Here is a 21,338-nt window from a genome sequence, read left to right as displayed (position 1 = left end):
GGCACACTCATGGCTGGGGCATACCTGTGGGAAAGAACTTACCTGCCAAGGGCTGAGGAGTGTGCCCACTGCCAAAGGGTTCTATGGCCTCTCCTTATTTCAGAAGAAACAGACAGGAAAGCCAGCTTGTATGAAACCCAATTATTCAAATTTATTAACATCAAGAATTATGCAATGATGCTGTAGATTTTTTTTATTAACAAATAGAAAACAGACTGTATACAACAGTGACCCCTACAGCACTATGCATCCACAAGGTAAAAATGAATGTGTCCTCCAACATTACCAACCCTGGATTGCTGATTTCAACGTAGCTTGGATTCTTAACATTCGGAATACATGTGATAATACAATTAGATACCCTTCCACCACCTTTATTCATAACTCAATGCACTCAAAAGAGGGCTGCTCACTCCCCATCTTTAGTGCAAGCGTGATATAATAAGGAGTATTAATATATAGTACCATTAAATTAAGTCCAGTAGTCTTGCCACATTGGTTCATTAGAACATCCTGAAGTAGCGGAAAGTACAATATTCTAGTGACTCTTAACATTTGCAGGATAGCAGAAATTATAGAAACACCCAACCTCTGAAGCCATGTGTACTCCCCTCCCCTTCCCTGCAGTACCCTGCTTCCAAAGCGAGATGGTCCAGCTCTGCTGTGGATCAGCTGGGCTTGTGCTCCTTGCCTTTGTCAATGCTCTGACGCACTCCACCGGTGAGAGGTGACAGGATGGCGCTTGCACGCACAGAACCGTGGGGTTAACACAAAGGGCCGTGTCTTGCTCTTTCCATCCCCTCCCTGGGGAACTGTGGGACCCCCTCACTACTCCTGCCCCCTTTCCAGCAAGACACACAAAAAGAGGTTCCAATGCCTGGAGCCCGGGATTTCGGGTCTCTCACAAACAAGGCGACGACAACTCACGTCATATCAGGATCTGCCAATACACACGGTCACTGGATTGGTTGAACACGTATTGTAATAGGACTGAACAGTTTCCAGCTGACAAAGGGACGCTTCTCCAGCGACCCTATATGCCCTCCCAAACCCAAACCTACTAAGGAAATAATGGGGGGCGGAGGGAGAAGACTAAAAAAATAATTGGTAGCTTAGGTCCAGTTCCATGAAATTTCATATTCTACAGAGGATTAAAAAGCCTATGGGGAATGTAGATGGGCAGGAACCACAAGCCAGCTGCTGCGAATTACCAAGGAAGCTGCACTAAAATGGGCAGAACCAGCAGTGACTGGGCTGAAATAAACACAGGGCAGTAAAAAATGTAAAAGCAAAAGGAAATTAAAAAAACAAAACCCAACTCCCAAAGGTTTGGCGGGTCCAGTTCTGCTTGGGCAAAACATTAAGACTTGCAAAAAATAAAAAATAAAGAGAGAGAAGATTATAAAAACCACTAGTAACTATTTTACATGTTTAAAAAAAAGATCCCATTCCACCCACCTAAAGCCTTGCTGTGAAATGCAGTCGGCATGAGAGAGGGTGAGAGATGCACATGAGCAGAAATTCAGCCAGAGACTGGAAATGCTTTTGGAGTCGGATTCCCTCATTTGGCGCTGGGGCTAAGTTCCTAAATGCCGTGGTCAGAACTGGTTGGCGTGGAGGTCTGCGGCCTGGGCAGTACCTCCACCTGTACAGAAGGACTGAGGAATGGGCGGCTCTGGCTCACAGGGACCCGTCTCCACTCCTAGACATCCCCACCGCGACTGGAGGAAAGCACTGTTACGTTGCATAGTGGTCGAAGCTGCCAAGGTACTCCAGTGCGGCTCTGTAGCACAGCTGGTACTGGTCCTGCAAGGCACCAACGAGGGAAACATGAGCAGTGGGGACACAAGGACAGTGGGCTGTAGGGTCCAACATCCAGAGACATCAGGGCCCTCTCTTCTCCCACAGATCTCCACTCCACGCACAGGAGGGGAGCTCACCTCTGTCTGCACCATGGCTGGCCGCTGCGTCCGCAAGGTCTTCACCATCTGGAACATGTCCACCACGCCCTCGTAGCGCATCCTCTCCAGCACAATGCTGAGTGTGATGAACACGCCCGTGCGCCCAACCCCGGCACTGCACAGGGAGCAAGAGGGGCCGCTGTGAGTCCTGCCAGCCCCAGAAAGGCTCTGCAGAGCTCCTAGGAAGGGTGCAAGCTGCTCCTGGAGCACAGGGACCTGCTCACTGGGGCAAGGCTGCAGTCCTTACCTGCAGTGCACTGTGATGGGCCCATCCTGCCCAAACTGCTCCTTGGTCTTGTGCACCTGCCCAATGAAGTCGATGAAGCCCTCTCCTGTCTTTGGCACTCCCTGCTCAGGCCAGTCTGTGAACTGGAACTGGCGGATGGTCCGTGACTGGCCGTCCTGCAGGGAGAGGGGTGTTAGATGCGAACCATTGGTGAGGGCCTGATCTCACTCCCCTCAGCACTGGTGCTCTGACCTGCTCTCACACCCCCTGAACCAAGCTAGGTGAAAAGATGCACAGGCCACAGGTGAGCCCAGGCAGATCATTTACTGCATGTTTGGGACCTGTCTCTGTTCTCTCATGTTCACCCCAGGGTAGCTTAGCTGAGCAGGCCTTTGGGCCCCTACAGAGTCCATTGGGTCAGTGTTTGGGGCCCAACTCCACCCTAGAACAATATTTATTGTAACACAGGAGTCCTGTGCCCGGTCAGATGCTGCACACACAGACTCTAGGTGCAGGGGGACGGGGACCTGGGTTAAAGGCTTGCTCAAGTGAGCAGCATAGGCAAGGCAGGGTCTGGTGCTGACAGGGATCCCTGAGCTGTTCATGGGGCTGACACAGCTGGCAGGGCAGGAACCTGTGGAGAGAGGAGCAATAGGTGGTACGTAGCAGCCCTTTTTGCCTGCAGTGCAAGGCAGCATTTGCTTTCCCGTTTCTCCAGGAGCTGTTGCATACTCCCTTGACTGGCCAGGGTAGGGCAGAGGCACAAGAGGCAGAGGAGCTGGGGAGCCAGCAGATGCACTCACCCTGGCATCCGTCACCTTGAACTCCCGGAGGATGTACTGTGGCATGTTGTACTCGGCCATGGGGTCCACCACAAAGTACTGGTACCGGGCAGAGCGCTCTGCAGGCCAGTACTGATGGCACTTCTCCTGTGGATGAGCAGCAGGGTAAGACATTAGCACTGACAAGATGCTGCTCCTCCCTCCCGCTCCCTGAGTGCCTATGTGGTTGTGGGGCCACAGGGTCAGCCACCAGACAGAGTGAGTGGTGCCAAACAGACTGGGGTGAACCAAGGGTGTGAGCCCAAAGACAGCAGCCCCAGAGCCCCCTTGTCCCCACAGCAGGACTCGTACCCGGCCCATCTCACGCAGCTTTGTCAACATCACCACGATGGTGGAGTCGTGCTCCCAGAGCATCCGCCAGAAATCCTCCGTGGTCTCAGCCAGTGGTCCCTGCGTGGCAATGTAGGCCTTCTGCTGCCTGTGACAAACAAAGTGGTGCTCAGAGCAGCTCCTCAGAGATGCACAGCAGCTGCTTCTGGGGGCTGGGTGAGCTGGAGGCAGGGCCCCATGGTACCAGGGAGCAAGTCTGACAATCCAGCTATAGGATGAGCCATGGGCTCTGGGAGAGAGGTGAGCTGGTCCAGCACTTGTCCTCTAAGTGCTCCCCACAGACACAGTGAGCACAGCTTGGGAGATCCAGAAAAGCTCTTAGTCCTTGCTGGGGTGATGGCATCCCCAGCCCTGCCTCTTGCTGCTTCTTGTCAAGGGCAGGCTTGTCCCCACCCCTGCCTGTTGCACCCTCTTGGCACCCAGGCCCCCACCAGCAGGCTGTCAGCACCCACCTGGGCTGGAAAGAGGGACTGTGCTTGGGGATGATCCCAGCAGCACTCCTGTGTTCCTGCACTTTTACTCTCTGCAGTACCTGCCGTCCCTCCCATTGCATGGGAAAACACAGAGCAGCTGAACAAGGTCATCTGGATTACACACTCCAGACAGTAACGAGGGCAGTGTGGAAACCATGAATACAGTTTTGTCTGCTTTTCTAAAGCTTCAGAATTTGTTTTTGGTTCCACTGCCAACCAGAGCACCTCTCCTAATTTTCTGTGCCACCTGCCCCAGAATAGCCCCCAGCCTGAAGAAAGCCCCCTTGGTGCTCTGGACTCAGCTCTGGCATGCTGGTACTGAGGCTCTCTGAGCTCCCAGCCTGGCACAGCCGAGCCGGGCTGGCTCCACCACTGCGGGGCGCTGGAGCCCGCGGGACCAGGGCTGGCTTCTTCCATCCTGCCTTCCTCCCTCCGTTCTTCCTTCCTCCCTCTACTGGTGCTATTTTTAATGGTGCTAAATTAATGAACGTGCTGCAGGGCAGCTGTAACATGCGGGATGCAGACAGGGGCTGCTTCAAGGTGGATTTATAACACATAGTAAAAAACAGGGAATGGGGATGCAGAACGAAGTGAAAAAGGTAATAAAGATGCAGCATCAGTGGTATCTGCAGGACCTAGAGCCAACTGATTTCTTGAGATAACCACAATAATGATGGCTCAAAGGAAGGGATGGGAAGAGATAACAGAACTTGGGGATAGGGTAAGTAGCACATGGAATGGTACCACCTGCTGTGATGGCAGCTCTCTCCCTCCCTCTGTAGCATCACCAAGAGGCAAAGCCAGCATTGCTCTCCATCAGCTCTGGAGCCAGGACAGTGGCTGCAATCCATCTGTCAGACTCAGGCTGCAGCCAGGCAGTGGCCTTAATGACTGGTGGTGGTGGCTCTGTGCCACACACTCAGGAGGTAGTGGAGGCTCCCTCTGCTCTGTGACAGCTTTTCTCCAGCCCCTTCATTGCTCCCCATTACTCTATCCCACCCTGAGAAAGCCTGGCTTGCTTCAGTTTTCCTGTGTTGGGATGCTCCCAGGTTTTCTCCCCTTTTGCTCCTTGTCCACTCTTGCCTCCATGTAGCCCTTCTCCCCGGGAACTCTTGCTGGGCTCAGCTGCTGGAGCAGCAACAAGGCACAGAGCTGCTGGCCAGGCTGCACCCACATTTGTTCCCTTTGGCAGTGCCTTTTGCATCTGGGAAGTTACCAGTCCAAAAGAGGCAGATAGGCAAAGCCAAGTTGGAAGGGACATGTGCCACATCTATCACTGCATTCCCCACTCCAGAATTGATGATGGTGCACATGAGGGATGATCTTACAGTGATGGTGCACAGACAGATGACAGGAACAAGCCTTTTATGTGCATCATTGTGATTTGGGTGGGATTATTGTCTAGGGGTTGTTTGGGAAGGGGATGTGGCCACTGGGCTATTCTTCTCTCCTGGCATTTAGCATCTGAGAATGAGATGTCAGGAGACAGATACAGAAAACTTAAGCACTACAGCCCCACTAGATCTTATTTTTTCTTTCTACACTGTGTTCTGGAGAGAGTAACCTGGTGATGGGCTTTCCAGTGTCCAGCACCAGCCCTGCCTGAGGATCCAGATTCCTCCCAAAATCAAAACACGGAACATGCCTTGAGCTGCTGCCTGGATCAGCCACTCAGTGGAAGCACACTCCTAACTCTAGCTGCTACAGTGGGGAGACAGGGTTGAGTTAGGTACTGTAGATATAAAACACAAGCCAAGGGATGCCTACAGCATATCCCATAAAACCTCCACAGGAGCCAACACAGCCTGCCACTCCAGCCATGTGGACATCTGTCTACAGCAACACAAGCCAGCCTGGCAGCACTCACTCACAGGCAGTCTTCACATATTGTAACTACACACACTGCAGTGTCTGAGAAGATGGAAATAGATAAAATGCAACAAAGTGGTCCCCAGCCGGTCAGGACCAGTCCTTGGGGAAGAGAAGGCAGCTCTGCCTGGGTTTCCAAGCAGGCAGGCCAAACTGGCACTGTCACCCAAGGTAATCCTTACCTGTAGCCATCTATGAAGCTGGCATTGATGTAGTCAGAGCCCTCGACGCCGCGGATGGGCTGCAGGCAGACTCTTGTCAGCTCATATGGCATGATGTTCACGAGGCGGTTCTTGAATTTGTTGCAAGGGAGGTTGGCACTGATGAAACGTGAGGTATGTGCTTTAGAATTGGCCAGCAGCTGGAAGAGGAGGAGACACATCAGATCCCTGCTGGAGATGCAGCAGTCTGGGGATGGAACTGGGATCCTGGCAGCAGCCATGTAGTGCAGGGGAGACCCAGAGCAGCTCTCTGACACACTGAGCCAAGAAGCTTCGTACCTCTCTGAGCCAGGGATGTAGGCTTGGTGGTGGCAGGGAAGCAAAGCTTTTCCTCTTCCAACAATATCTTGTTATTTACTTCTCACCCCAGAAGAACCCAAGAAAATGTGAGAATTGTGACAGTTTTAGGTAAAGAAGATATATTTTGGGTTACTGCTGTGAGACATAATCTTTGAGTCCTGTAAACTGGAGTCATGGTAAATGTGTTACTTAGATCTGCTGGCAGATTCAAACAGAAGTCACTCTTCCTTCCCCCAGCTTCTTTTTTTTTTTTTTTTGTTTTTTTTTTTTTTTGGTTTTTTTTTTTCGTTTTTTTTTTTGTTTTTTTTGGTTTTTTTTTTGTTTTCCTTCCCCAAAAGACTGCCTGAAGCATCTCCAGAACCACCCTTCTCTCTATGAGTGGCAGGTTGACCTCAGGAGAGCTCTCTGCAGGGGGACAGAGTTGCTTTCTGGGGAGCAGTTCAGCCATGGGAGGCCCTCCCATATCCTGCTCCCCAGGGTTTCCCATGCAGTGGACACTGCCACGGCACAGAGAGGGACAATTTCACTACTGTTGTCAAGACACCTTTGGAGAAATGGAAGGAAAGTAAAATTTTGTCTTTCTTACAACAGAATTGCTTGAGTTGAGCACAATTCTGTGGCTCTCCTGAGGAGTGTCACTATGAGATAGTCAGGCAGCATGTTTTACTGTTCCAACCCCAGGATACCAGCAGCTCTGATAACCACAGGACAGAGCTTCTCAACTATTCCCAGTTTACATGGAAAGTCAGTATTTTGCCTCTCCTGCTCCTTTGTCACTTGGAGGGAATCCCCAGGGTGAAGGTGTACTGCTGCAGGTCATTTCACAGCCTGCATGGTCTGCTGCCTCCCTGCGTGAGCTATATTCCCCTGCAAAAGTTCACTGGACTAATGCACCTCATCTGAGAATATGGGCACTTAACAGAGCTCACTTCAGCTCCAAGGCTGTAATAAATATCTGCAGTTGGCATACACAGATACAGGCAGAAAAATGTGGGCCTGGCTTCTTAAAAATGGTGTGCCTTAAAACACTGCCTTCACCAATTCTAGACAGTGAGGCTTGGTGTTGAGGTGGTTAAAAGATTAGAGAGCTTAGCATTGAAGAAATGAGACCAGAAATGTCTCACATATTTAAATTGGAGCTGTTTCCAGACAAGTTGTTCACAGTAACATCAATTATCACTAACATGATATGCATCTGATTTCAGATGCAGCTCCTGCCGCACAGTGAACCTAGAGCAGAATGTGCTGCTGGGAACTGCACATCCATCTGCCTTTTATGTCATCCCCAGAAGCTGCCAATCCAGGGGGGACCATGGCCGACACAAGCTTTACAATTCAAATGTATTTTAAATCACTGCCTACCCGCTTTAGAAACACACAAAACAATAAGTGTCTGTAATGATCCATAGCCCACCTCTCCCAACCCCTGGATGAGCAGCCTGTGGAGCTCTGTGGGCAGAGACGGGCCACTAGAGAAGTGGGGTGCTGGGGCTCTGCCACCAACCTTGAATTCCAGCTCCATTTCAGTGACGCTCTCGCCTGGCGGCACCTGGGTCAGCTTCTGGATGTGGGCGAAGAGGTTGCGCGCGGGCACCTCGGTGTTGCCGCACGTGGCGGCCTCCAGCAAGGCCTCGTGGATGAAGATGTACTGGTCCTCTGTCTGCACCATGTAGTTGCGCTGGGAGCGCATGCACGTCACGTGCCCGTAGATGTCCACGGTCTTCTCGTGCTTCATCCGCTCCAGCATGGCATCGATGACAATGAAGCAGCCGGTTCGGCCCACGCCAGCACTGCAGGAGCAAAGCACGTGGTCTGAGATGACACTGTCTCCTGGAGATGTCACACAAGCTCCAACTGTGTTTCACAGATCACCCAGACTTAGGGCACACAAGGGGAGTAAAGGCTGCTCTCTGTGAGCGAACCTCCAAACAAGAAGTGACAGGAGGAGCGAGGGAGAGAATCACTGGAGAATGTGAGAGGCTCCTCAGCCTTCCTGCTGTCCCCCTTTCACTGCTAGAGTGGAAAGGACATGGTGTCACCCTGCTGATCCCTGTGGTGGCTGGCAGCCCCTCTACAAGGGAAGGAGACATGTGCTTAACAGGCAGGAGAGTGACACACATGTATGTGTGAAATCAAAAGACATGAAGAGCAGGCCGGGCCGTAACACCAGTGAAGTCAGTAATTTCCAGCCTGCTTGTCCCCTAACCTGGGTCACTGTCTCCTCACCCATAAAATGAGCATGGCCAGCCTGAGAGGGGAAGCAGAAAGCTGAGGTTATGCATGACTGTGCTGAGCCCTTTGCTCAAGCACTAAATGCCTCTCCACAGCTGCTGGACAGGCAGTAGCAAACCTCAAGCTACTCACACTGAGAGCACCCTGGAAACAGCAGATACACTGTTGTGACATGTAAACACAGACAGAGGTAGGGAGCTAGGCATTCCCTCATTTATGGTGCAAGTCATATCCTTAACAAGGCTTTAATACAGCTTGTTTGTGTGTTAATTACACCCCACTACCATCTGAAACAGAGCATGAAAGAAGAGCATTAAACACTGCTGGTAAGGCGTATGCTGAAACAGCAATGATGGAGTGGTTTGTTCACTAACAGTCCCCTCTTGGCTGCTACAAATAAATCTTGGCTGGGTAAGATGCTGAGCCTTAGTAGACTAATATTTTGCCTTAAGAGCTGCCTTTCTACCCTGTGAAAGAGTATGGCTGTAAATACTGCATATGAATGTTCGTAGAGGTCACTGCATGCATTTCTGTCAGTGATGTGCATCTGAAGGTACCACCCACTTATGCTGGGCACAGATAATTTAATTTTTAAATGGCACTTGCAGTTTTGCAGGAAAATGTGCTTTCTAAGGCTCTCTATATAGCAGTGCTGTTTAATCTGATACAGCAGTAGCAACAGAAATGCCATCACTGCTTGACAGCTGCTGGGCCTGTTCTGCTGCCAGCCCAAGCATGCAGGGCAGGTTGTGCTACCATGAAACCTTTCTCACAAGAAGGGGAGACTCCACTTTCAGACAGGTTAAAGCTCCTACAGCCAGAAGACAAACACACAGTCCTACCTGCAGTGCACAACCATGGGCCCAGCATCTGTTGGGTTACAGGCCTTGACCCGCCGCAGGAAAGCGAGGATTGGGGTGGGGTATTCTGGCACCCCGTGGTCGGGCCAAGCCATGAACTGGAACTGCCGCAGCTCTGTCTTCTCATTGGAGCCATTCTGTCGAAGACAAAGAGGAGTTGTTTTGCATGAGAACATCTCATCCCAATGCAGGAACCCACTGATAGGGCAACAACAGCCACAGGCACGCAAAGCTCTGTGTGATGATGCATGTACTGGGCTTTCACCAGCGAAAATTTGGAGGGAAAACACAGGTTTATTGCAAAGCTCCTATACATACAGAGGCTCTGTAGAAAGGCAGTTTTACAGACAACAGAGCATCTCTGCAGGGGTGGAGCAGACTGCAGGGAAGGTGAAAGACACTTTTCTGCACAGCACAGGTTCACTACCTGCATACTCACTGCATGTTCATGGAAAATAGCCACTGGACATGGAAGGGCTACAGCAGCTAGCTCCCTCCCTGCTCCTCTGCATCATGGTATCCCAGGGCTGGGTGACCAGCCTGTGACTGCAGACTGCCTGCTCCTCTCTGGGCTTGGCTGAGTGATCTATGCAGCAAGGGGTAGGAACGGCTGTGTGGTTGCTGGGGCCTTCCTGGGGCACGAGTGTGTCCCCCCTGAGCACTGGGCTCCTGGCCCAGACTCAGTCACGCACAGAAGCACTTGCTGCAAAGCCTGTCTGCATTGACACTGCTGCTGGCACTGCCCCCAGGGATTTCCAAACACTAATGAGGAATGCAGCAGGCAGGAGAGAAGGGTTTATGCTCATGTCAGAAATAGCCCCTCCATTTGCATTATTAGTGACAGGAGTGATAAAAATTCACTGCTTCCCATGTTGTCTCTCTAATGGGAGGACAGCTGCTACCTGTACACTCACCAGAGGCAAGAACAGCCCTTTTCCTGGGCCCATCAGAGAAAGTACACAGAAGAGCATCAATTATCCTGGCCAGAGTCCAGTGGTAGCCAGATGCACAACCTGCACCTGATTGCCTCCTGCAGCCCATCTGTGAGACATGGCTCACGCCTGGCCGAGCCAGGTGCAGCCAGTGGCCACCGCCTGTGGGCCGTGGGGCACCCTGCAGCCTTGGGAAGCATCTCTGCCATACGTGAAGCAGCAGCAGCAGCAGCAGGCAGTCCCATACCTTGTACAGCGCGAAGGTGCGCACGGTGTAGGTCGCCAGCTCCACTGTATCCAGCAGGACCACCTGGATCATCCCATAGGTTTCTGTGCCCCGGCTCGGCCAGTACTGGTCACACTTTACCTGCAGGGAGGTGAGGAAAATGGGTCAGTGACTGGCTGCTGGCTGGGGCATCTGGGATGAGGAACAGGGCTCTGCTCTTCAAAGGGTAAAGACAGAAATGACTCATTGTGCGGGGAGAGGAGGGGAGGACTCTAAAATCCAGATTTCCTTCCCCCAGAGTGTCCCAATCCCCAGCAAAAAGGCAGCACCCACTGGACCCCTTCCATAAGACAGAATCAGAATCACAAGAATAATCTGAGCTAAACTGACCCACAAGGATTATCCAGTCCAACTCTCAAGTGAATGGCCCATATGGGAATTGAACCAATCTTGGTGTTATTAGCACCATGCTCTGACCAACTGAGCTGATCTCAGTGAGTGGCTACTCATTGAAAGAGGGGTTTTCCTTTTCCCCTGGAGCCATTGGTAGTGGCAAAGGGGGCCAGGCCACCAGACAAGAGCAACAAGAGCAACACCAGATACCAAGACAGTGAGCAGCAATTCCTAGCAGTGATTTGTGCCTGCTGTAGTACTTCTCTGGTTTGGTGAGATGGGCATCTTTGAGGCTTTGCCTGAACCACCCCTGCCTGAGCTCCACCTGGATGAAGAGAGGGTGGGCAGCTGTGGGATAATGAAGGAAGAGCTAGTGCAGCAGGGAGGAGGAAATGGTGGTTTCTGTGGGCTCTGCTCTACTCAAAGGGCAGCTGAGGTGAATGAGATGCAGTCTGTATCCCCACCAGCTCCCAGCTACACCAGCCTGGCATCCTTGACCCACAGCTGTGGCAGGACAGAGCTGAGTCCAGCACAGTACACAGCAACAGGCATTACCTTTCCCATAACATCCACAGTCTCCCAGGGTGCCCTGCCAGCATGGCCTTGGGCAGCAGACCACCCCTGAGACAGGTGGGACACAGCCCATGCCAGGGCTCCAGCCTGGATGCTGTATCCACCCTCCCTGCCCTGCTGCAGGCTTGAGTGCATTGAGCATCACCAAGCAACACCAACGTGCCCCTGTGACATGTGGCACATCCCTGAAATTCTACATATCCCAGGTGTTTCAAAATGGCTCTGCAAGGAACAGATGGCAACTTAGATACAGACACATCTTGTTCTCCCTCTGCAAGACGACAGACTGTGGCCAAACTATCCCTTCAGCCCCTTCCTGCAGGCAGCACGGTCCCATCATGAAAACACTGCTGCTCCCTAGAAACCTCCTGCCTTGCATCATCCTTATCATCCCTTTCCAACTCTGCAGTCAGGGTGCTTTGAGCTACTGGTCACAGCTTTTGTTGCATCCCTCTTGGCAGACAGCCAAACACATCCCCAGGGGCCCATCCCTCTGCCCCCTTCACCTCCCTGCACATCCCTCCCTGCTCACATGCTGCTGCTCTCCTCCTCCTCTTCACAGCTCAATGTTTCCAAACTACTCCTCCATTTCTTTTTTTTTTTTCTGTGAAGCCCCAAGCTCCCTATTTAATTGGCACCCTCAGCATCCCTGCTTCATCAGGTACCTGGCTCCCCCACCCTGCAGAGCCACAGTGCTTGGCTGACAGGAGGAAGACTTCATTCCCACCCATGTGCACCACAGTGAAAACGGTTTCCCACCCGAGGAGAGAGGAGTGAATGGGAGATCATCTGTGCTTGTCAAGGAATAGTAAACTTCATTATTAGCAGAATGTGTTTACAGGGAATGCGTGGGAAGGGAAACAATAAGCTTAATTAGGAATCAATGAAGTTCTGCCTTTTAATTGAAACCATTTGCAGCAGGGTGGGGCTTGTGAAAGCTGAGAGCCCTCATCCTGCACTCTCATTCTGGAGGGCAGCAGCCTGGAGTCAGAGGGATGCACTTCTCCCTGCTTTTTGGGTTCTGCTCACAGCAAGGCCTGCCCTGGCAGAAGTGCCTGGAGCAAGGCTGCCTAATGGGGTACTGCAGGTGCCTGTGCAAGCAGAACAGCTCTGCTGCCTCCTGCCCAGGGTCTCCTGCTGCTTGGCCTGCCTTGGATCTGTGGCAACATGGCAGGCCCTGCAATAATCTCAGGATTCCTCTTCCTCACTTGGCAAAGAGCATTTGGTGCTGACTGGCTGCAGCACCAGCAACTTGGAGGTCACAAATGTTATTTCACAGCTAAACTGATCCCATCCTCATGAGTGGGTGCCACCTGCAGGCTGTCTCCACGAGGTCTCAGTTTGTCTTGCCTAGCTTGGGGACACTGTGACCCTCTCTAGAAGAGCAGCATGGCATCCTGCAAATGCTGGGGACAGCTGCTTGCTGTGCTTTCCAGGGGATGTTTCACGGGAACAGCACAGCCTGTTCCTGTGCCTGAGCCTACACCTCAGGGACAGCAGTCCCCTCCTGCCACCCACATGCTGCAAGGCTGTGTACTCGAGCACAAAACAAACTTCAGAGGAGTTCCCTGTGTGGGATAATAGCAATGCCTGGGCTGGTAATTGAAAATTATTTATTCATGACCAGATAAGAGTCAGTCACATTTTCTGCCAAATTTACCCATAATGTTTATGCCCCATTTTCAAGCTCTGTAAATTTTATGCTGAAGCCGATGCACTGTGGCACTAAAGCAGATAAGAGATGTTTTCTTCTGGCAGTGCTTGTTTCTCATTAACTTAAGGAGCACAGTAATGTCCTGAACAGCCATTTATTGCAGCTTTGCTGAGTGGCTCCTGTTCCTCCCCTTTGATGCCCTGAGCCCAAGAGCAGCCGGGCACCTCTCTTCAGCTTGAGAGCTGTGCTCTGCCCCCAGCCCTGCTCACAAGCTCCAGATGGCACTGCTGTCAGCAGAAGGGCTGGAGCATTGTGTGGCTGCCAGGCTTCTCTTCCCCAGGGCCCTTGAGCACCAGCCTCTTAACACCCCCTCCCGAGGACAGGAAATGCCAGGGGACATCACACTCCAGAGAAGGCTGCTTGGTGCTCTGGGCTGGAACAGAACAACCCACGGCACTGCTGTGGGAGACTTGGCTCTGCCAGGCTCTAGGGGATAGCCCAGGGTAGGAGAAATCCTGCTTTAATACCTCTCTCCTGGCAACACAGCCCGGCAGGGACACACCACGCTCACAGCTTGGGGAAAGCTAATCTACAATGTGTGTTTCTGAACTGCCACCAAATGATTCTGAAACTGATTGTAAAGCTTTGAAGGCAGCTAAATTGCACAATCCAGCCATTTCTATCCTTTATGTGCTTCTCACTTTGTGAAAACATGAAAAAGGGAGGATGATTTAGACCATCACGCCAGCTAAAATTGCAGACCATAAAAGCTGATGCTCTTTAAAGATTTTTTTTCCCCTCTGCAGCTCAGGAATCCTTTAAAGCAGTGTCACCCCCACAGGGCTGCCAAGCTGCTGCTGGTCCTGGTTGGCTTATCACAGCAGTGCTGAGGGTGACCTGGGGAGCTCGCCTGGAAAAGCAGCAGAGCCTGCTCTGCAGTGGGCAGCTCTCCATGAGGCCCTGCTGCCCACCCCGGGCTCTGCAGCTGGACACACAGTCCTGTGCCTGTGCCAAAGCGCCTGGGCAAGGGGACTCTCAAGCAAGGTCACCCTTGGGTAACGCTGGGATGCCATGTGACTGCCTGGAGCAGTGCTGTCCCACAGCAGCATGAGCAGCAGCAGGCAGCAATGCTGCAGGGACCCAAGGGGTTACATCAGATGAAGTTTGAAGTCTCTGGAGCAGAATGAACTGCAAAACAGTGACTCGTGTTGAAAGTTTGGAGCAATGGGCAATGACTGGGATTAGGATCTTCACTGGTCCCTAAAAGGTGTGCTCCCAAGAGAGCTCTAGCCCTCACCAAAAGGGCATGAGGAAAAGCAGAGCAGGAAGGTGGCTAAAAGCAATCTTGCTTTTGAAGATGCTGAAAAAGACTACAAAAACCCCCAGATAAAATAATCTCCTGGAAGTCCACATCACAGCTCCCCACCAGAACCCTGCTCTGAGGGAATGCCTGGAGACACCTCCAGGGTACAGCAAACACATCCAGGGAAGTCCTTGCTGTAGATCACTGTCCAACTCAGGAATGACCAGGCTTCTCCACTGCCTCTCCTGGCAACCTGCCTGTCCCACAGAGCCAGAGAAAACTGCCCACTTCTCATTAGTGCTGGGCATGTGCCAAAGAGGCAGCAGGACTTGGGCAGGCAGTGCCAGGGAGCAAATGCAGGGGTCTGGGTCTGGTCAGGTCAGCCTGGAGCCCCTGGGCAGTCTGCCCAATCAGGCAGGCTGCCTGAGATTCTCTGAGGGCTCTGGTCACCTCCTGCCCATAACAAGGACTCAATGTCACCAAAACCCTGATCACACACACTGTGTTTGGGACAGACAAACAAAATACTGCAGGATAGGATGGGGTGTGCTGGGGGGAGATAACACACAGCTCAGCAGCACAGACACCTCAGGCGAAGACGAGTCCCTCTGGGGTCAGAGGAAACCTGTTATCAAGAAACATGCACCTTGGAGTGCCTTGCCATAACTAAGAAGCCCAGAAGTTAAGGGAGTCAAGATTCCAGGCATGGATTTATTTGGCAATCCAGAAGGGCTTTTCCTTGTTCTTCAAATATATGCTCCATCACTGAAATGCGAAGGCACAAAAATGTCCCCATATAACCCTCAGCTGCAGACACAGTTCATCAGAAGCTTCTGATCTTGCTTAGCCCAGAGTGTGCTAATCCCTGAGCCACAGGGCAGGTCAGAATCATTTCCCTGTCACCCTGTGTGGGTGACAGTGGCCATTGGACAGAACAGCCAGGGCTCTGCAGCAGGAGTGCACAGTGCAAAGCTGGGGCTGGATCTCTAGAGACAGCTCATCTCCAAGGAATGTTCTTTTTTCCTACAGGCTGTAGGGCATTTGAAGATGTCAGGAAACCCATCAACAATGCCGGTTTTTTGCACATTAGGAAAAGCAGATCAGTTTTGCCATGGTGATTGGTGGTTCCAGTCACTTCCTCCCAGTCAGGGTGGGCTGGGACACCCCTGTGAGCATTTCGGTGCTAAAGCCTTGAAAAGGAGGGAGAGCATGCAGGCAAAAGTTTTAACTAAACCCAAACTTGACCATTTCTGCTTCTCAAGAATGAGCTTATTGGGCTAAAAATAATCAGTGCTTCACAGCTTGAGTGCACAAGCCCCTTCTGCTGTTGGCATGGCAACACTAAAATATTCTGCTAGTACAAATGCTCACTGCTAAAATTTTACTTTTAGGAGCAAACTGAATCATGAGAGGCAGATTCAAAGCTACCTCATCCTTGGGCAGGCTTTGCCCAAAGGGTGCATCTGGGTGCAGGAGCACTTGGTCACAGCTTACAAACTCCTGCTTCAGGGGCTGAGTAAGAACCTCTGTCACGAAAAATGTATCATCTGCAGTGAGGGCTCCCACTCCTTCTCCAGCTCTTGCCTTCCTCATGGTCTGCAGGCAGCTTTGCGTTTATTACATCAGAATATGTAATCCTGGCAGTGTAAGCTGATAATTTATACATGTTGTCATTGGACAAGGCACAAATTAGTCTTGTTATTGCAATGAGACTCTGTCAGCCATTCCCCTGTGTTACCGGAAATGCCAGGGCCCTGTCAGGCTGCTGGATGCTGCCAGTCCCACCCAAATATTGCAGCTTCTCAGCTTCTGGGGTGGTCCACACTCTCCACCTCAGAGCTTTCCTTTCCCCCTTTGATGTGATGTGGGCAGGAAAGGATGGGTGCACATGCAGATATGCAGGCAAAATAGAGCTAAACAAGCAGGCCAGCAAACAGGAGGTTTTGCCACCCTTTTGCCCCACACGGATATGCTTACAAGGCATTTGTTGCTGGGCTGCAGGAAGCAGCGAGCCACATCACTGGAGTTGCCCCTCCCCCGGTGCCCTTATGCCTTACGCTGTGAAGAGCTCCCATTCCTCCTTTCTTCCCCCCAACAGCTCCAGAAAAGAGAGAAAGCACACACTGTACCCTGGACTTCTCCTCCAGCCTGGTCATCATGACTATAGTGGCTGTTCTCTGTTCCCACACCATCCTCCAGAAGTCGCTGAGGGTTTCTGGCAGCGGTCCCTGCGTGGCGATGTAGGCGTTCTGCTTCCGATAGCCATCGATGTAATTGGCGTTGATGTAATCACTGCCTGGGACCCCTGCGGGGAGAAAGAGCACAAGAGTTACTGGGGTAAGCCCACAGCCCTGGACCTACTGCTCTGCTGGCCCCACAGGCAGGAGGAGAGGCTGGCATGTTCACAAGGCTCTCTTTTATAGGGTGATGTCAGGATCTCTCCCAGGGATCCTGCAAAGCACAGGGATGGTGCCTGAAAAAAGAAGAATCCTTTATAACTCCCACATTAATGCAACAAGCAGGCAACACCAAAGCAGAGAGACAGCTGCCACACGCACACAAAGGAAAATTCACAGTCAGGAATATTAAGGAGCTCATACGGCCCCAAGCAACTGACTGAAATAATTGTCTTAAATTCACCAGCAATTTGTTATGGTCCTACAGCACCTTTTAAAAATGAGGTTCCTTTATTAGCTTGTCTCTGTTAGCAAGGGATGTCAGGCAAGGATGTTCCCCCATTCTTCCTGCAGGGACAACTATCCCCAAGGAGCCAGAGATCTTCCTCCTACCACCACTGAAACCCTTCAGTGTGAGACCCCTTCTGCTGCCTGCTGGCAGAGGCTGCTCCAGCCCCCACGAGGCCTCCACCACTTTAAGGAAAGGATTTTTTCGTAAAGGCCTTTAAAATGCAAACACATAGTTACTAAAATAAATTTGGCAAAGCAGAGGCCTGAGGCTGCTTCCAAACCCTGCTCAGCATGGGCTGCCCAGGCTGCAGGAATCTCATTGTCTCCCCAGGAGAGAGCATCTGCATTTCATTAGAGAAAGGAAATAAAGCTGGGGGTCACCCCTCGTCCTTTTGTCCTGGGGCAAACTCCACAGCTCTGTTCTCCAGGTCTCAGCAGTCTCCAGCAGACACCAAGTGCTGGCAGCGCTGGGGGCGGCAGCAGCTGGAGTGCAGCGCTTGGCTCCTTGGCATGGGCGGCACGAGGCTGGCAGGGTGCTTTGGGAACAGTTCCCAGGAAGGCACAGACACTACTTACAGCAACTGAGTCAGCCTGGAAAGCAGGGATTCCCCTGTGTGCTCACCCCACAGCTGTCGGCCAGGGCTTGCCCATGAGCAGACATGCCAGGCCTTCACATTGCTGCTGCTGCTGCTGCTGAACAGGGCTTGCTGTGAGGGACTGTTTGGCTGCCTCTCCTCCTCTTGAAGAGGATGAATAGTGCATTACCATCAGAGAAGGCTTTTCCATCTCCCAAAAAAGGATGCTAGTGACTGGAGTGCTACCTGTGCACAAAGCCAGGTCTTCCCCAAGCAGGGTGCATTGAATTAGCTGGATCTTCCCCATCCTCCATCAGTGGGCTCAGATCTGGGTGAGCAGCTGGGTGCTGGTTTATAGAACAAGGGAAATGGGTGAGCTTGGGCCCCAGCTCCTCTGTGTGCAAAGGACTAGAAACGTGTATTAGCCCAAACTCCAGGGATGTGGGGCTGGTTCTTGGAGTCATGGGGGTCAGTGCTACAGACACCAGGGCCTGATGCTCCCATGGAGGACAGGGATGGATGGAGTCTGATGTCCCAGGGGAAGGAGCACCCCTCACACTGTGCCACTCTGGGCACTTATTTGGGCCCATATATTGATAAGTCTCAGAGAAAGATAGAAAGATACTGGCCCTACAATTGTGTTGGGACAGAGGGTGGCAACGGCACTAACAGTGCCATGCTTCACCATGTAGTGAGGAAGGCAGCTGAAGTCACACAGAGAGGACAGTGGGAGAGGGGACTGCTGGGACAGACATGTTTGCTGCCAGCAGTACTAAGAAGCAACCACACAGAACACACTGCTCTGAGGACACTGGGGAAGCTTTACAGTGCCCTTTCTCTTCTGGCCAGCTAGAACACACATCTGATCATGCTGATGCTTGGTGTTTGTCCCTGCTCAGCTGAGAACACACAAAAAGATGGTCTCCTTGCTACAGTCAGGTTCAGCTGCTTGTTGGGTGCCCAGTGCAGTGACTCTTACCATCGATGGAAGTCAGGATGACACGCGAGTGGTCATAGGCGATCACATTTGCATAGCGGTTTTTCGGTTTATTCACTTCCAGGTTGGAGTTCTCCCAGGTGAACTGCTGTCCAGGATCAATGGACTGTGGAGAGGAGGAGAAGGAAGGAATTGGTAGCGGTTCCAGCACATTGGAGTGCTGCAGCACATGGGTTTCAGTCAGGAAATCTGCATTGCCCTGCACACCTTTCCCCAGGCCAGACACAACTTCCATGGGTGTCCATGGCAGCAGCATCAAGCCAGACCACACTGAAAACCAGTTTCCAGTGGCACATGCATCCCACTATCTGCAGGCAAAGCAGTCCCTCACTGGGGCAGCCTACTGCAGATGAGTCTTCATCTTTGCTGCATGCTCATCCTTTCCTTTGGAGTTACCCATCAGCAGAAATTTGGTCTTCTGCCAGGATTCCAGAGAGACCTGAGTGCGCAGATCTTGACCTAGCAGTTTTATTAGCTGTTGAACTGCAGCCTCTTGAAATACAGCAAGCCCTGGGTGTCTTGTGCCCTAGGAGCTTTTGGTATTAGTGTCCTGCAACACAGCCTATAAGCATTTGCCAGGGAATAGTCATGAAAATTAATAGGTTACTATCCACTGCTCCAGCTACTTATGCAATGTAAACATCTCTCGTTTGAGTTAATAGAGTGACAAGAAACTATAAACCTGGAGAAGAGACGTGGTTATAAATCTTGGCCTACACTATGCAACTGCCTGAAAAGCACACATCCCACTCCCACCTGGAAGCACCCAGTGCTTCTTCCACGAGCCACGTGCTGGTGCACCCAATGGCTCGTGGAAGTGGCTACTCCATGGCCAGGCAGCCTCTTCCAAAAGCCTTCTCTATCATCTCAGTGCATGCACAGAGCAAGGTGAACAAGGACCATCCCCAAAGCACCATCCCCTCTGAGATGGGATGCTCTTGTTGTCTGAGAGACACATGAGACACACAGGTAAGACATTGCCTCCAGCAGGGACTTGCTCTGCACATGCAGCCCTGGGCAAGCTGGGGGCAAGCAGCTACACCAGAAATCAGTCATCCCATGAACCCTCTTCCCCCCAAAATTAACAACACTGTCAAAACCTTCTTAAAACCTTGCTCCAGCTCGGGGTCTCTGAAATTTTGCTGGCTCATGGACAAAACACAGGGGGAATAGGCCAAGGGAAGCACTGCATGCTGTGCTCCCTGCAGGCATCTGTGTTCACTGCCTGGAAGAGCCCTGTCAGAAGGTTTCTCAGGCAGTGAAATGCCTGTCAGCTCTGGATCTGCTGTGAGCAAAAGGCTGAGGTGGGAAGCACAGTTCCCTGACTGAGCTGACATGAACAGCTCTCATGGTACCTCTGCTCAGTTCCACCAACCACCAGCTGTGCACAAAGTGACACCCATCGATGTCCCCTCTGCTCCTGTGCTGTGGAGCAGGCGCCTCCCAAGCAGCCAGCAGTGGCTGTGGGCACTGCTTGAGCATGGAGCACAGGCAGTGCCTGCATTGCTGCACCAGCCCTGAGGGCTTTGCAGCACATGCAGGGCACGGCCAGTGCTGTGCCAGGTGGCAGCTGCCTGTGCCCAGGTGTGGCCCAGGCTGCCTGCAGGTAGAGGGGCCAGTGCTGACGAAAAGGCACAGGAGGATGTGACATCACAGCGATGCTAATAGGTAGTTTGGGAAATGTAGGATGTAAATAGACATTTCCTACAGAAAACCTGTAATTTTCTATTATCAGTGTAATAAGCAGGCAGCCGCTGTGCTCAGAGGCGCTGCAGCCAGGATGCTGGGAGTGGAGGCTGCAAGCACCACTTCTGGCTGCAAACACACAGCCTGGCTGCCACAGGCCTTGCACACTCCTCTGCCCAGGCACAGACACATTTCAGCACAGCTCACAGCTCTCTGGGTCACTTCATTTCATTCAGGCACCTGTATTTTGCTTTCAGTAAAGGCTGCTCAGGGGATCTGCTCTTTAGATGCTCCTCACTCTCAGGTGTGTGGCAGGGAAGATGCTGCCCACCAATAGTGAGCCTGAACTGCACAAGAGGAATGCAGAAATGATCAGACATGAAAAAAAAAAAAAAAAAAGAGGAATATAATATAAAGGACTTTATGGTTTGGAGTAGAGATAAGTAAGTGAGGTTTTGACATCAGTCTGATCAATATGAAGCACAGGGAAGGAGAAGCACAAATAGACAAACTAATGAGGAAAATATGGACCCACCAATGCCTATTAGAAACATAAATAACACCTATTTTTCAGAAAGGTGGCCTTAGTCTGCACAGACAGCCCATGAAGGGACTTGACTAGCTGGTGGTGGCTCTGAAGGTATCAGTGAGCACCTTCTTGCTGTGAAGAAGCAACTCAAGGAAGAGCCAGCTATAATTGCACTCTGTGAACACTCTCAGTGGGCACAGGTGGTGCTGGAGTGAGCCCTACCCCTGCAGCAGAGGCAAGCAGAGCTCAGTGCAGTTGTTCCTGCTCAATCTATGCTGCAAATCCCTGCCAAAAGGCTGCAGGGCTGACCCAGCTGTGGGGTGCAGAGTGCTTTGCACAGCAAGTCTGTGTCCTGCCACAGCAGAGGAAAGGGTTATTTCCTGGGGGAGGGCAAGGCTGCCAAGAGCCTCCAGAATGGAGGAGGAGCATCAAGGTGTTGCCATTAGGGTTAATAGCTTTGATGTGCAAT

General features: G+C 51.8%; 1 protein-coding gene across 10 annotated transcripts in view; it reads right to left on the bottom strand.

Moving 5' to 3' along the window:
• Window positions 1-126: 126 nt before the first annotated feature.
• PTPRF (protein tyrosine phosphatase receptor type F) overlaps window positions 127-21,338 on the bottom strand; it is a 374,836-nt gene continuing 353,624 nt past the window's right edge. For all 10 annotated transcript variants that reach the window (XM_054285892.1, XM_054285901.1, XM_054285891.1 and 7 more), the window contains 11 exons: window positions 18,637-18,760; window positions 16,525-16,700; window positions 10,494-10,613; window positions 9,297-9,451; window positions 7,727-8,012; window positions 5,884-6,062; window positions 3,321-3,447; window positions 2,991-3,116; window positions 2,209-2,363; window positions 1,941-2,076; window positions 127-1,806 (listed from right to left, as the gene is read on the bottom strand). In XM_054285892.1, the coding sequence (XP_054141867.1) occupies window positions 1,738-1,806; window positions 1,941-2,076; window positions 2,209-2,363; window positions 2,991-3,116; window positions 3,321-3,447; window positions 5,884-6,062; window positions 7,727-8,012; window positions 9,297-9,451; window positions 10,494-10,613; window positions 16,525-16,700; window positions 18,637-18,760 (1,653 nt within the window). In that variant the 3' untranslated portion in view covers window positions 127-1,737. The remainder of the gene's footprint in view (window positions 1,807-1,940; window positions 2,077-2,208; window positions 2,364-2,990; window positions 3,117-3,320; window positions 3,448-5,883; window positions 6,063-7,726; window positions 8,013-9,296; window positions 9,452-10,493; window positions 10,614-16,524; window positions 16,701-18,636; window positions 18,761-21,338) is intronic.

This window comes from Melozone crissalis, unplaced genomic scaffold (assembly GCF_028551555.1).
Source record: "Melozone crissalis strain CALT ecotype California unplaced genomic scaffold, PUWL_Pcris_2 ptg000045l_1, whole genome shotgun sequence".
In the NCBI taxonomy this organism is placed as follows: domain Eukaryota; kingdom Metazoa; phylum Chordata; class Aves; order Passeriformes; family Passerellidae; genus Melozone; species Melozone crissalis.
Note: the sequence above shows the minus strand (reverse complement) of the source record. Positions and strands in the feature narration are given on the sequence as shown.